This window comes from Danio rerio, chromosome 2 (assembly GCF_052040795.2).
Source record: "Danio rerio strain M-AB ecotype USA chromosome 2, GRCz13ab, whole genome shotgun sequence".
Taxonomy (NCBI): Eukaryota; Metazoa; Chordata; class Actinopteri; order Cypriniformes; family Danionidae; genus Danio; species Danio rerio.
The window spans coordinates 18,672,429-18,688,429 of NC_141022.1; the positions used below are offsets into that span (position 1 = coordinate 18,672,429).

The following is a 16,001-nucleotide window of genomic DNA, read 5'->3' on the forward strand; positions in this document are numbered from 1 at the left end:
TGGTATTCAATAGGCTACTGTTTTTGACATAATAACAATTTTATCAAAAATAGTACAAAAATAAAAATAAAGATTTATATGCTAGAAATGTGTTTACTTCAAATCTCTTTAGAGGGAGATTTTTTTCAGTTTTCCTGAAAATAAGGTGATGTGAGCATTGTATCACTTTAAATGCATGTAATGCTTGTTTCATTCATTCATTGAGCAGAAATTCCATATATGCCTCACAAAATTAGAACATTCCAGGAAATCCTTAATATGGATGCAGGAATCCAGCTATTGCTGTAGTTGAATGAAAATAAGATCTGAATAAACATAAAAAGGCTTTAACTGATCATTTACACGACTGCGATAATAAGTGTTTATACAGTTGAAGTCAGAATTATTATTCCCCTTTGAATTTTATTTTCTTTTTTAAATATTTCCCAAATGATGTTTAACAGAGCAAGGAAATTTCCACTGTATGTCTGATAATATTTTTTTCTTTTAAAGAAATTCTTAATTGTTTTATTTCAGCTAGAATAAAAGCAATTTTACATTTTTAAAAAACCCTTTTAGGATCAAAATTATTAGCCCCTTTAAGCTAAATTTTTTCTGATAGTCTACAGAACAAACTATCGCTATACAATAACTTGCCTAATTACCCTAACCTGCCTTTAAAGCCTTTAAATGTCACTTTAAGCTGTATAGAAGTGTCTTGAAAAAATGTCTAGTCAAATATTATTTACTGTCATCATGGCAAAGATAAAATAAATCAGTAATTAGAGATGAGCTATTAAAACTATTATATTTAAAAAATGTGTTGAGAAAAATCTGCTCTGCATTAAACAGAAATTAGGGGAAAAAATAAACAGGGGGGCTAATAATTCAACTGTCTTCTTCCAGCAATCTCAGGTATTTTCATAAGAAAGTCGATTTATAATCCCCTGCTAACTGACAGATGTGACTGGCTATATCATATCTAGATAAATATGCCTAGATATCTATATCATATCCAGAAAGCTAGAACAATTTACGTTTTTCTGACTAATTTGCATGTGTGCATTGATATGATGCACATTTTATCGATTACAGTTATTTTATTTCACCAAAACTACACACATTTTATACTGTGGAAACAAATGTTAAGCTTCATCAGTAGTTAGAACTATTCAGTTTTGCGAAAGAGTTGCATTATTACCTCATCAGCTTCAGCTCTTCAAAATAATGAATAAATGTAGTGCAGTGGCGGAATTTTTTTAAACATCATGTGACAACAGTGCCACTTCCACCTGCCGGTAGATACAGGTACTGCTGAACAGCTGACCCGATGCAAACACTGCGTTAGGTAAAATGTGCGTGATATACACAGTAATTTTCAGTACTTAGATAACAAAATAAAAGTTATACACCATATTTTTATTTAAGTGCAACATATTGCTAAAGATCAGGGGCTTTTGACAATACATCAGGGGCTTAAGCCCCCAAAGCCCCCCCCCCTCGCAACGCCACTGGTTCTTGCAGACTTTGACTTGCACATGCTTACATGCATGTTATAAACTTGTGTACTTTGGGCTTAAGCGAGCATATCTCTTTTTCATTATGATTAGTTTGAAATCTCTTGAGATTCAGATCTGAAACTGACATGCAGAAGAATCATTAAGAGTCATTCTGTCATCTTCTGTCATCACCTCCAGTTAATCATCTCTCTTTTTAAACAAAGTTGAGCATATGAAATGAAGAAAAGTGACTCTAATAAGGCTGGAGGAAAGATATGTGACTCAGGATTAGATATATTGATGAAATATTCTGACCTAAGCTCTAATTTTAATCTTAAATGTCAATCACACTGTCATATATCTATAATGCTAAGTCATTTGCTTGAATCCAAACCAAGAATAAAGTATTTTCTGAGCAGGGATACATTTTTATCATAATGTAATCAGGGTTTCTGCAGGTTTCATCAAGTCAAATTTAAGACTTTTTAAGACCCTTTTAAGACCATAAAGAATTAAATTTTAGACTTATACACGGTTAAAACTTTTTTCTAATGGCCTGGTATTATCATTAGAAATCACGTTTTTAGTTGTTTTTAGTTTTCACAATTGAGAACTTTAATTTGTTCAATTTGCTGTAAACATGTTTAACAGCTGTTGTAAATAGTATTGCTTTGCAATAAAAAAAAGTATATTAAAAAAATAAAGTTTTATTGGCGATTAAATGGTGGGTGGTCTAATTGAGTATAGCTTGGACAAAGCAAAATTAAGACATGTTTAAAATGATTAAAGACCAAAAGCACAATATTTCAGTGAATTTAAGACTTTTTATGGCCTAAAATTTAGTTTTTGAAATTTAAGACTGAGGTAGTTTACAAGCTCCACAGTGGCAAAGCAGCGGGGGTGGATGAGATTTACCATGTGTATCTTAGGTCTCTGGATATTGTGGGGCTGCCTTGTCCGACATGTCTCTACAATATGGCATGGAGGTCTAGGACAGTACCTCTAGACTGGGCAACTGGGGTGGTGGTTCTTATTTTTAAGAAGGGGGGCTGGATGGTGTGCTCCAACTAGAGGGGGTATCACACTCCTCAGCGTCCCTGGGAAAGTGTGTGTCAGGGTACTGAAGAGAAAGATCCAGCCTATGTTTGAACCTAAGATTCAGGAGAAACAATGCGATTTTTGTCCAGGCCGTGGTCCACTGGACCAGCTCTTTACCCTCACCAGGGTGCTTTAGGGCTCATTGGAGTATTTCCTACCAGTCCACATGTGTTTTATGGACTTGAAGGATACAAGTCACTTATTGCATAATGTGGAGGGTGCTCTGGGAGTATGGGGTCAGCAGCGATCTGTTAAGGGCTGTCTCATCCCTGTATGAGCAGACAGTTTTCAGTGCATGTTGAATTCCAGCAGGGCTGTCCTTTTTCACTAATTCCGAAAGAATTTCAAAGCGCAGCCTTGGGCTGAAGGGGGTCCGGTTCGGGGACCACAGTATCTCATCTCTGTTATTTGCAGCTGATGTTGTTCTGTTGGCTTCATCAAACATGGACGTTCAGCATGCACTGGGTGGTTTGCTGCTGAGTGTGACGTGGCTGGGATGAGAATCAGCAGTCTGAGGCCATTGTGCTCCACCGGAAAAAGGTTTGCCATCTCCAGGTTCTTATCCCTTATTATATTCACGAGTGAGGGAGGTATGGAGCGTGAGATTGACAGGTGGATCGATTTACTGGTCAATCTATGTTCCTAGTCTCACCTATGACAAAGGACAAGATCTTGGATTTAACAGAAAAAATTTGTTTCCTTCGCAGGGTGGCAGGGTGCACCCTTATAGATAGGGTGAGGAGCTCGGTCACCCGGGAGGAGCTTGGAGTAGAGCCGCAGGTCCTCCACATTGAGAGAAGCCAGGATACGTTGTAGCGACTACAGTATGCCTCTCGGCTGGCCTGGGAATGCCTCGGGATCCCCTCAGAGGAGCTGGAGGAAGTGTTTGGGGAGAGGGAAGTCTGGAGTTTTCTCCTAAGTTGGCTGCCTCTGTGACCCAGCCCCGGAAAAGCCGTTGAAAATGAATGAATATATTATCATTCATTCATTTTCTTTTCGGCTTAGTCCCTTTATTAATCTGAGGTCGCCACAGTGGAATGAGCTGCCAACTTATCCAGCATGTGTTTTAAACAGCCGATGCCTTCCACACAGAAATGCCAACTGACCAAGACAAGGCTTGAACCAGTGACATTCTTGCAGTGAGGCAATCGTGCTACCCACTGTGACATATATTATATCTCATATTATATTATATTTTATTATTAAACATTGTAAACGCCTTTGTCACTTTTGATTCATCACATAAATTGAAACTGAACTAAAATTTAATACATGGATTACATTTTAATGATAATTTAATCTTACCAACATCAATCTTTTAAACTGTTACTGCTGTTACGGTGTGCCTAGCAGTTGCCTTTAGTGCAACCATTGAAGTTTATGAGTTTGCTTCAATGATCTGCCAGTTCACAGAAAAAGCAAGTATTTTTAGTTTTAAAATGTGTAAGAATGTTTTTTTTTTCTCACCCGGCCATTGACTTCACCCTTCCACCATCCATTGGTACACTTGATATAGATCTTCACCAGGTCGCCCACCTGCAGTGAGAGTTCACGGGTGTCCCTCGAGCTGAAGTCATATCGCGCCAGCGCAATACCAAGCACTCTTGGGGTCAAAACTGACAGAGAAGGGGATTGAAGACACAAAACTAGTGGTTAGATAAAGGACAGCGAAGGAGAGACACAAATGTTTCACGAGACATGCTAAGTAGGACAAAATAAGTCACTGTGGAACAAGATGATTTGGAGCAAACACAGGGTACAAATGGTGTTGCATCATACATCGTTACACACAAAATCTGGATACAGACCCCACTTTGTCACATAACGAACAATACAAAAAGAGGCAGAACCAAGTGCAACGTGTTACTGGATTTACGTTTCCGCTAATCCTCCAATAAGATGGGAAGGAGAAATGTATAGTTTATTATCAATCAGGATTGGGTGCTTCTACAACCTTCGTCAATCTATGAATAGCTAATGTTAATCACCATCATTTCCCACTTTAAGGAATAACTTCTAGTAGAGATGCACAATATTGGATTTTTGCCCATTTTTGATAAACAATTTTGTAAACAAATTTTGGCCAAAAGGGATATTCATTTCTATATTTTGAACACTACATCAAATCAGATGTGCCTTTTTATGATACAGATGAATTAGGGATTATAATGCTCATTATAACAGATTAACGGTTAAGTAAAGGGGTGCATTGTATACAGATTAATGAGTTTAATAAATCAGTTTAATAATGAAAAAAATATTATTATTTATATATTTTTCAAATTTGGCTGCATAAGGAGCCGATAACAGTGAATGCGCTTTTTGCGTTGAGAGAGGCAATTTTTGAATGGTTTACTAACGGCTGATAGCGTTTTGTGAAGTCTTGCGTAAGCAAAGCCCACAGGTAAATTCATCAATTATTGAATGGTACTACTTCTTTTTAACAAACCGAACTCAGGCAGTAAAGGTAAATAACAGTTTGTCCCAAGTTAAATATAGTAGTTCTGGTGTCCCTCAGGCTTGTGTGAGCTCCTCACTTCTGTTTACTTTATACACTAATGAGTGCTCAAGCAGGCACTCACAGAATTGTATTCCTAAATACTCAGACGATATGGTAATTTTAGGGTTGCTGAAAAGACAAGATCCTTTTTACATACAAAAGAACGTCAAATTTGATAACGCGTCAACATGACATTACACATGTTAATTTATTAAGCTTAACTGGCTTAAAAACAGGTAAACGACTCTAAATCACCATCCATGAAAAATATAAATGGGCAGATTGCTGGCTTGATCTTGTTTGCAGCTCTCCTTACAGACTAGTAAGTTACTGTACACTGTTACTGTAACAGTTTCCTAAAGGATCTACAGTAACTTACTGCTAGCAGTTTGCTAGTAACTTACTGTAGATTCTACATGAATATTTTCTCCAAGAAATGTATTTACAATATTGTATATTTTTTTTGCAAAATGTCATATTTATATCATTTCACAATGCAGCAAAACTGTCCTATACATTAAATTCATATAACTGCAGGTTAGCTATGTTTATATATAATAACTTTTAACTGCTATTGGTTACTAGTAATTAGTAATTAATAAAGTTAATACACTGCCTGAAAAATGATATGGTAACTAATAAACTTAATTTTACTGAATTTGACAGTATTGCAATAATGTGCACCTTTAGTAAAGCTTCTTTGTGACAATAAATATTGTGAATAGCTCTACACTTCTGAATTCAATATTACAGTTAAATACTGTGTAATTTACAAATATCGATAACAGTGTAGGCTCATAATCAACACATCATCTTATCTGCAAGGCATATTGGCATCATTTTCCACATTAGGCTGATGTTTACATTTTAAACAATTATCAGCCAATTTATGAAATATTCAGATAATATTGTGCATCCCCAACTTACAGGTAGACTTAAGTTTAAAGTGTAGGGATTATTTATCCAGGATCAACCAAAATATGTTAATCCAGGAACATGTGCAACTCTGCGAAATCAGGGCGTGCACAGAGCCAGAGCTGAAGCAAACGCACAGAGGACAGACTACAGGGGGAAATGAAGAAGACAGGAGGCTGATGGCTGTACCTGACCAGAAGGGTGAGGGGGAGGGAGGAACAAAATTGTAGCTGGTGGGACTCAAAACGGAAAGCCCACACAGCACTGGAGCTTAGGATCCAAGCCGAGGCAGAGTGAAGAAAATAAGAACACAAAAACCCAGAGATCTTAACCGAGACATTTTCAACAGAACAAACACAAACAAGCTGACAGAGAGAACTCAAAGCACTGCACAAACGAACGCTTGCTTTGAAATACACCAGACTTGAGGTATTCACATGAGAACATATATTTTTTATTAATATAATTTTAAATATTTATAATTTTTTATTTTAGCATATTGTAAATGGGAAACAACTAAGTGTTAAGAAAGGGTATGAAATATGTTGTAGTTTTTTTTTGTTTGTTTGTTTGTTAATATACACTGCCTGACAAAAGTCTTCTCATCAATCCCAGTTGCAAGAGCAAGAAATAATAACTTGTCTTCTAGTTGATCATTTGGAAAAGTGGCAGAAGGTGAATATTTCAGATGAATCATCAGTTTAACTGCATCACAATAATCACGAATACTGCAGAAGACCTACTGGAACCCACATGGACCCAAGATACTGACAGAAATCAGTCATTATTGGTAAAGGAAAAATCATGGTTTGAGATTACATTTAGTATGGGAACGCGCAAGAGGTCTGCAGAGTGGATGGCAACATCAACAACCTGAGGTATAAAAGACATTTGTGCTGCCCATTACATTACAAACCACAGAAGAGGGCAAATTCTTCAGCAGGATAGTGCTCCGTCTCGAACTTCAGCCTTCAAATCAAAGTTTCTAAAGGCAAAGAAGGTCAAGGTGCTCCAGGACTGGCTAGCCCAGTCACCAGACATTATCGAGCATGTCTGGGGTATCATAAAGAAGGAGGCATTGGAGATGTATCCAAAGAATCTTAATGAAGTCTGGGAGACCAAGAACGCTTTCTTTGCCATTCCAGATAACTTTATTAATAATTTTTTTGAGTCACTGCAGAAATGTATAGATGACTTACAAAATTCTAAGTCATTACAAGATAAATTGCATGACTTACATACCTGTTAAGTTTAATGCCAGTAATGACAACTCTCAGTGAAGTATTGTGTGTGTGTGTGTGTGTGTATGTGTGTGTGTATTGAAGAGCCGCTTAGCTAACAGTTGACAGGCCGGGGAAACACACACACAGTATTTATGACGGCAGACATGTGAACTAGGAGGATGTTTTTCTCTTGCGCTTGAACCCCTTCTGACAGATTATAACGGCTTTAACATACACCTTTCTAAGATGTGTCACAAAAACACTCCATAATCCATTAAGAACACTATTGAAACCCGTTTTTGGAGCGCAATTTACCAGTTGTAAACGCTGTAAACAGAAGTTTGAACCATTCTACCGGTAAATGCTGGTTGCTATGGCGCCCTCCATGCAGCAGCCCCAAAAAAAGTCTATACTGTACATTATTTCTGTTAAGTGACAAGACTCTTGGCTAAGCAAAGATTTGTTGCTCTTACAACTGGGATCGACAACAAGACTTTTGTCAGGCAGAATATATTTATATATGTGTGTGTGTGTGTGTGTGTGTGTGTGTGTGTGTGTGTGTAAAAGAAAAAAATAAACAGTATAAAAAATAAAGAGAAACATTACTGTATTAAACTAAAATAAAGAATAACCTTAATGTATTATTATTCTCAATGTTTAATTACAATTATATGTGGTTAATTATTTTGGAGTCTAATGACATTTTAATATTTTGGCTAAAAAAAGTTTCCAAAATCACTTCAATAGAAGAAATAAACTCAAAATGGCATAAAGGTGAGCAAATTCCAAACACTTGGTTGCTTGAACTGTAAGGAGGACTTCCACTAATTCCTCAATGTGGCTATTAAAAATTAAATTATACAGTAAGTAAAACAAATTAAATAAATAATCAAAAAAGTCAAGTTTAGGTTTCATTTTTAAACATGTTTAAATAGCCTTAGCCAAGATCTTGTGTGATGTTGGCCCTGTCACTGACACAGCTGTGATGGCGCTCATACAGAACGCGAGTCCTGTTACCATCTGAACACCCATCTGAGCATCCAGGACTTTCTAATATGTAAACTAGCAAACGTCAAATCCACAATATGTTTGCCTGCCTGTTTTGCATCTCCTATGGGGGGTTGGGGGGGGGACGTAACCCAGCAGTCGATGAGCCAACCATTTTTTTTTCCCTGTGATGCTGTCAATCTCAAAAGACCTGCAGAAATCGTGCGAATTATCATGTTCGATCTCTATAAATTGATGAGATATCCTGTAAATAACTTTCCTTGCATTAGCTTATCAAACACAAGCCTATCTGGCTGTGTGCTGAATGTGTTTACAAAGCACTCGACGCCTGCAGACGTTTCGGCGCCCACACGCTGACTGATCTGTCGACGAATTTGTACGTGTTTTTGGTTTGAGGCGCATCAGCGATGTCCCAGGATGCATCGAGGGCCCGGATTTTCTGCTGAGGTTTGTGAAAGGATGCATCACTGAGAGTGGCAGTTGAGCGTAAACACTTCTAACAAGCTGAGGATGCTGAGGAAAAAAAAAACAAACAAACAGAACAGCGAAAATCCCCAATTCACAATCCCCACTATCCCGGTCTTTCCATCAACAGAGCCTTTCTTATTCGCTAAGCCTTTTTTATGTGACATGTAAAGCTAACTTTCCGTGTCTCCACTACTTGCCCTTTCATTTCTCAGAGCAGGGAGTGAATTCTGTTTTGTTTTTTCTCTTAGTTGCTAGAGAGAAAAGCAACCAAGTCCCTACAGGTGAGGGGGAGCTTAGCATCCATCATGGCTTTTTCCTGTAACTCAAAGCACACTGTCATGTCGTGTCAGGGAGATTGCCGGTGCTACTTGAGCGCAGGGCTGGCGTCTTGTTTAGCCGAGTCCTTTCTCTCTCTCTCTCGCTGCGTCGCCTGCAGCAGTGCTTGCAGAGCCAGACACAAACAGCCATTTTCCTGCTGCCAGGTGCCGAGTGCGTACGGCTCGCTTCACAGCATCTGTCGCTCTCTTTGAGCAGCCATCTTGGGCAATGAGAGCTGGAGTAAAGGCATACTTTCATTCACCATGAAAGCAACACGTGTGAATCCAGGCTCCATCCTCACTGGATACTTTGCTGTGGGCATTTTGTTAGAATCGGATCAATCCCCTATTGCTTTCAAAATGGTCTCAACTATTTGTAGCATCACAAATGTGATACATGACACTATATGCAAATCATTTATATGTCATATAAGTTCATACTTGGATTTCACATATAGTAGTCATAGTCATTTATGGATATCACTATATAAAGTGCCATATGACAAAATCTTGCAAAACATGGCCATTTACACATTGCAAAATGCGATTAGTTGACTTTACTTAAACCCCCTCCCCCAAAAAAACATTGCTTTATAATTATTAAGTAAACAAACTATGTGCATAATTACCCAGATAAAGTCAATGGGTTTACTGACTTTTTAATCCGCTTGTTGCCTTTAAGGCAAAGGGTTTACTCTTTAGAGTATATACAGAATTCAGAGTGTGAAATTTAACACAATTTAAGAACTTTTTTAAGACTCTATATTCAATTCTTTCGATACATTTTAAGACCTTATAACCACTTTAGGTTTCAAACAGAAACACTAGCGAGATTTTAACTCACAGTATATTTACTAAATATTAATGTAAGAAATCCAAAAATAAAACATTATTCATATACTGAATGAAAATCTACAGCCTACAGAGCTGCAAAAATAATGGTTTTGCCTTGGTAACTGCAGTAAACAAAGCAGCATGATGTCAAATCTAGCAGGGTTTCATTGATTTCATAAACTGCACAGCGCCCTGATATTAGCAGATTTAATTCAGGCAAACTTTAGCATACAACCATACATTGCATAATCAAAAATGATATAATGTAATACTTTGCAAAATAGCATAAGACTTTTTAATACTTTTAAGGGCCTTACATTGATTTATCAACTTTAAATACATTTGAAGACCCCGCAGACACCATGCTTACTTTTTAAATGGCATGCTTACTTTTTAAAGCTGTTTGGACAGAACTGCGTGTAGGTACAATGTGTCCACAGTCATATTGGGGTAATATAACGACGATAAGTCTCTTTTTTAAATTTCCTGATGTTAAAATAGGATCCAAATCCCCCCCCCCCCCCCCCCCCACCCCACTACCACAACGTGAAGTAGGAGTGCGGTTTCCACGCCCACCGAATTGATTGACAGCTGCATCTAAAAATGTCTCTGTAATAATGTGTATAATCATATCGACAAGACGTGCGCAAAGCAACAGAGATTAAAAGATCTGTTGAGCTCTCTGTGATCATCAATCACCATCAAATGCGATCAGGAATGAGTTTTACAAGTTTAAACGTTTTAAAAAACAGTGCATGTTTGTAATGAATTGCAGCGATTTTACCATTTTTACTTTATCACCATAGCTGCATGTCAGTACAATTATAAAAGAGGATGATTCATTCCCAGTTTTATTATTTTGTTATTAGGTTTATTTGCACATTACCATTACGGATATCAATACAGCAGTGGATATTATTTTGTATCCTGTCACATTAGCGTGCAAAAACAGTGCAAAGTTTAATGTGCGCGCTGTATCTGTGTGTGTGTGTGTGTGTGTGTGTGTGTGTGTGTGTGTGTGTGTGAACTTTGTAACAACATTGTGTATGAGTCATCGTTCTCATCGACTCATTATCTCCACAACAAATACATCAAATAATCATTGGTAAAGTTCTTACTGTAGTATTTCTCACAAACGCTACGTGAGATCTGCTTCCTTCATGTCTGTCACTGTGCTGTTTATTGGACGTAGCCGAGGCACGTGGGAACAGTGGGCGGGGAGAACCAGCATTAAAGACACAGGCAACAAAAACAGCTACACTGTGTTCAAAGCAGAGAATTCTAATGTTCTAACAGGTATAATAAATAATCTGATGGATGTTTTGAGCTGAACATTTACAGACACATTCTGGAGACACAAAAGACTTCTCTTAAATCTTGAAAAAGGGGCAAAATAGGTGCACTTTAAAGTAAAGTAACTAATCGCTTTTTACAGTGCTCACACACACACACACACACACACACACACACACACACACACACACACACACATACAAACACATCTATATTCAGTACGATATTTCAAGCTCCTGACATCCTGCTTACCAGTTACACATTTTGACCCATAGGTCTAATTAGCACTTTATTTGTTATTTGACAATAGCAATGTTGGGTCCTGTGCTGGACCTACTGTAGTAGTTTTGGTTGTGTTTTGCAATTTGCAGAGCCTGATTCATGATTTGTGTGTGGGTCATCACATTGTCTATACAGTAAGTAGCCCAATAGACCTTCATTATCATTTTTGATTATTTTATTTTGGATCATGTGCTCAGTTCACTACCATGCATACGCTATTCTCCACTGACTTCCATTTATACTGACATTGTTTGCTTTAATTATCATTTGTTAATTATGTTATTGTTAATAAATCCTTTCTACTTGCAATTTACCTGGTCCGCATTGTCTCTCTTATGTTACAATTTTAAGCCAGCTGTAACTGCCATAAAAACTTGACATTACAATACAACACAACCTATCAAAGACAAAAACAGGTTATGATAATATTGGTTTTGTCAAGTTGTCTTAAACAATGTTGTCTTTGCATTTAAAATAGCGCAACTGGGTGAAGGACCATTAATGAAAAGTACCATGCAACAAATGACATGTTAACAAGTCATATCATGATTATAAAGGTGTTATGGCAGTTTTATGAACATACTCTTTAAGGAAAGTGTTACTGGGGGAGTTCTGGAAGTGGACTAATCCTTTAAAGTTTTAAAAACTTTTGTACTTATCCATTTTACTTAAGAACAGCATGTCTATGCTGATTCACCAGTTAGGCCAACATTATAGCTGCACAGACCAGCCTTGACCACTAGGGCTGCATGATTCTGGCTAAAATGTGAATCACATTTTTAAATTTTTTTTTGCTTAAAATCAAGATCACGATTTTCTCACGATTCTGTAGATGTAAAATAAAGGTTAATATTGGTAGGCTATTATTATTGTTAATTCTCAAACATATGGTAAAACAATAATAATAACAATAGGCCTATGTGTAGTTTAACTGTTAGTTAAAATGCAAAGTTGTGTATAGTCATTATGGTGGATTTGAACAGACTTTCAATATGTCCTGTTTGTTAATTCACAGTTAAATGATAATTCCTTACATTTATATAGCGCTTTTCTGGGCACTCAAATCGCTCTACACATAAGGGAGAATCTCCTCATCCACAATCAGTGTGCAGCATCCACCCGGATGACGCGACGGCAGCCATTTTTTTGCCAGACCGCACACCACACACTCGCTGATTAGTGGAGAGGAGACAGAGTGATGAAGCCAATTATGAAGTAGGGATGGTTAGGAGGCCATGTTGGACAGAGGCCAGTGGGCAAATTTCTCTTTTCCTTGCATTATATTCAACATTATATAGGCTAGTTATACTGACACAGTAAACGTTTGAGGTTACAGAAGCAACCCTTTATTCCCCGAGGAGGGGAACGGAAGTGCTATACAGTGGATTTGATCTTGGAAAATCCATGTATGGGAGGATTTGGTTCAGAAGCCACTTGTCTGAAAGAGTATTGAACGGGCCAATGAATGCAATGAATTGGCAGCGTAAGCTTGCGCAGGTGTGCTTCATTGCCAATTATCCCAGCATATAAGCACACCTGGAGCGAGCAAACGCCATCCTTTTAAGCTGAAGAGACTTTCAAACAGCTAAGGGACAGTCATTATGGCGACGGAGTATAGCACTTCCGTTCCCCTCCTCGGGAAACGAAGGGTTACCTCTGTAACCTCAAACGTTCCCCTTCGGTTGGAGAACTTCAGTACCATATAGTGGATTTGATCTTGGAAAATCAACGTATGGGAGAACTATGGAAAACGCCATAATGACTGCACCTTACCAACGCCCCCGATGAGGGGATAGTCAAACAAGCGTGACGCACCCACATCATGGGAGGCGCGGTCCTCCAACGTGTCCCTGGCCCTAACTTATCCCACTTCAACAGAAGTTTTACGGATTTAGATATATTCTTTGGGAAGTCGTGAGCATCTAGATAATTCTAGGGAAATACGACAGTACGTTGGGAAGCGTGCAATCCCGATAGGGAGGACACTGCGGAGGCCATCCGCTACCCAAGGGGGGAGAAAGATGGCAGAATTTACATATGGACTAGCCCTAAGAAGGGGGAGTGCACATAGAAAAGTGGTTAGCGGAGAGGGAAGACACGGGTCCACCCGGGGGGGACTTAACCGTGGCGGAATAAGCATATGAGATCGCCTAGTGGGGATCACGCATAGCAGGCACCTATACCCAAGACGAGGGCTGACCAGCGGGCAGACCAACAATGTAGTGGGCCAGCAAGTGACTTCTCCGCTGAGTCAGTGCTGGGGGCCACGGAGGAATCTGCAGGGCTCACCTGACGGGGAACTTTACTGACAGATAAAAAGGCGCACGTATCTTTGTGTTAGGGAGAATGGCGCAGCAAGCGTGTTTCAACACTTTACCGAATTGTTTCCTCAATCACAAAAGGGTACCTAATACCCTTGAGGAAACTGGCTCCAATTGCAGATATTAACCTTGCAAATGTGTTGGGTGTCGCCCAGCTCGCAGCTCTACAGATGTCTGTTAGAGAGGCGCCGCGTGCGCGCGCCCAAGAGGATGCGATGTTCCGAGTGGAGTGGGCACGCACTCTCGGGGGACGCGGCTCACCTCGGCTCTGATAAGCGAGAGAATGGCATCCACAATCCAGTGGGAAAACTTAATTTCAATACGGCACTTCCCTGCTGCCGACCGTCATAACAGACGAAGAACTGCTAAACTCTGAGTGCAGTCCGGATTATAAAAAAGGCCTGGGTCTGCCTCCTCCGGAGGCAGCGCTTGCAGGCTCACTACCTGGTATTAAAACGGAGTGGTAGGAACCTTGGGCACATATCGCGGGCGGGGTCTCAGGACGTGAGAGAAAGCCAGCCCAATTACAGGCACGAGTCACTGATCGAAAAATGCCTCCGGGTCCCCGACCCTCTAATCGATATCAACGCGACCAGCAGAGCTGTCTTCAGGGACAGAAAGATACTGAGTCGAGGATCGAAGGGATCTGACGCGGCTCGTGTATCGAGGGCGAGATCCTAAGAGGGCATGAGAGGGGGCGGGGTGGATTAATTCGCCTAGCGCCCCTGAGGAACCGGATTATGAGGTTATGCGTTCCCACGGTGCTGCCAGCCACCGCGTCATGAGAGCGGAGATGGCAGCCACGTAACCTTGAGTGTGGAGGGCGACAGCCTGTTCTCCAGCTTTTCTCGGCGTAAAGAAAACACAACGCTGATCTGGCAAATTACAGGGGTCTTCTCTGCGAGAGACGCACCATTCAGTAAATAGACTCCACTTCAGGGCATAGGTGCACTCGGGGAGGGGGCTCTAGCCCGAGTGACGGTATTAGCCACCGTAATCGGAGGTTACCTAAGTCTTCTTCGCGTCTAAGGACCTCCAAAGATCGGCGAGGGTGCCAGATGGTGTCCTGTCCCTGAGAGAGTAGGTGCTCTCTTGAAGGGAACTGCCAGGGGAGGGCTATTGCGAGGAGGGAGAGCTCTGACATCCAGGTCCGGTTGAGCCAGAGGGGCGCAACCAGCAACCTGTTCTTCGTCCTCCCTGACCTTGCACAGTAACTGCGCGAGCAGGCTCACTGGGGGAAATGCGTATTTGTGCATGCCCCGAGGCCAGCTGTAAGCCAGTGCATCTGTGCCGAGAGCACTCGGTCAGGGAAAAGAACAACAGGCAATGAGCGATCTCGCGGGAAGCAACAGATTGATCTGGGCTTCCCTGAATCTTGCCCATATCAGCTGAACAAACTCGGGGTGGAGTCTCCATTCTTCAGGACGTAAGGCTGCCGTGAGAGCGCATCGGCTGCACGGTTGAGCTTGCCTGAATATGAATGGCGTGCAGCGATTTCAGCCACGGATGACTCCAGAGGAGCAGACGGAGGGCGAGCTGTGACATGCGGCGAGAGCGCATACCCCCCATACGGTTGATATACGCCGCCGTCGCCATACTGTCCGTCCTGACCAGCACGTGTTGTCACTCTAGCACCGGAAAAAAATGGTGGAGAGTGAGGAACACAGCCAACAGCTCCAGGCGATATGCCAATGCAACTGGGTACCTTTCCACAGGTCCGCAGCCGCATGCCCGCAACGCACAGCCCCCCAGCCCGTGTTGGAAGCGTCTGTTGAAACGACAACAAGACTGGACGCCTGTCCTAGAGGCACTCAGGCCTGTAGGAATGAGGGGTCTCTCCAAGGACTGAGGGCGCGGCGACACAGCGCAGTAACAGAGACTCGGTGTGCGCGCGCGCGCCATGCCCGTCTGGGGACTTGATCGTACCGGAGCACTTTGTCTCTGTGCATAATCAATTGCTCCGAGAGTGGGCAAAAGTCAGCCAGTCGTCAAGAAAATTGAGTATGCGGATGCCCGCAAGCCGAAGGGGTGCTAAGGCACCCTCCGCGGGCTTGGTGAGGACCCGCAGAGACAGAGAGAGCCCGAAGAGGAGGACTTTGTATTGCCAAGCTCGACCTTCAAACGCAACCCACAGAAACTGATGGTGGCGAGGAAGAGTGGAGACATGGAAATACGCGTCCATCAGGTCTAATGCTGTAGACCAACCCAGAGGACGAACGCACCGGAGAATGCGCTTCTGCGAGAGCATTCTGAACGGCAGCTTG

At 40.9% G+C, this 16,001-nt stretch overlaps 1 protein-coding gene across 3 annotated transcripts in view; it reads right to left on the reverse strand.

The window, feature by feature from the left end:
• The window catches only part of vav3b (vav guanine nucleotide exchange factor 3b), a 167,174-nt gene that overhangs the window by 3,219 nt on the left and 147,954 nt on the right, over positions 1–16,001 (reverse strand). For 2 of the 3 annotated variants that reach the window (XM_087239616.1, NM_001126393.1), the window contains exon 26: positions 4,044–4,192. In XM_087239616.1, the coding sequence (XP_087095742.1) occupies positions 4,044–4,192 (149 nt within the window). Of the gene's footprint in view, positions 1–4,043; positions 4,193–6,180; positions 6,262–16,001 lie in introns of all 3 variants that reach the window. The other variant, XM_087239615.1, reaches the window with a different exon arrangement.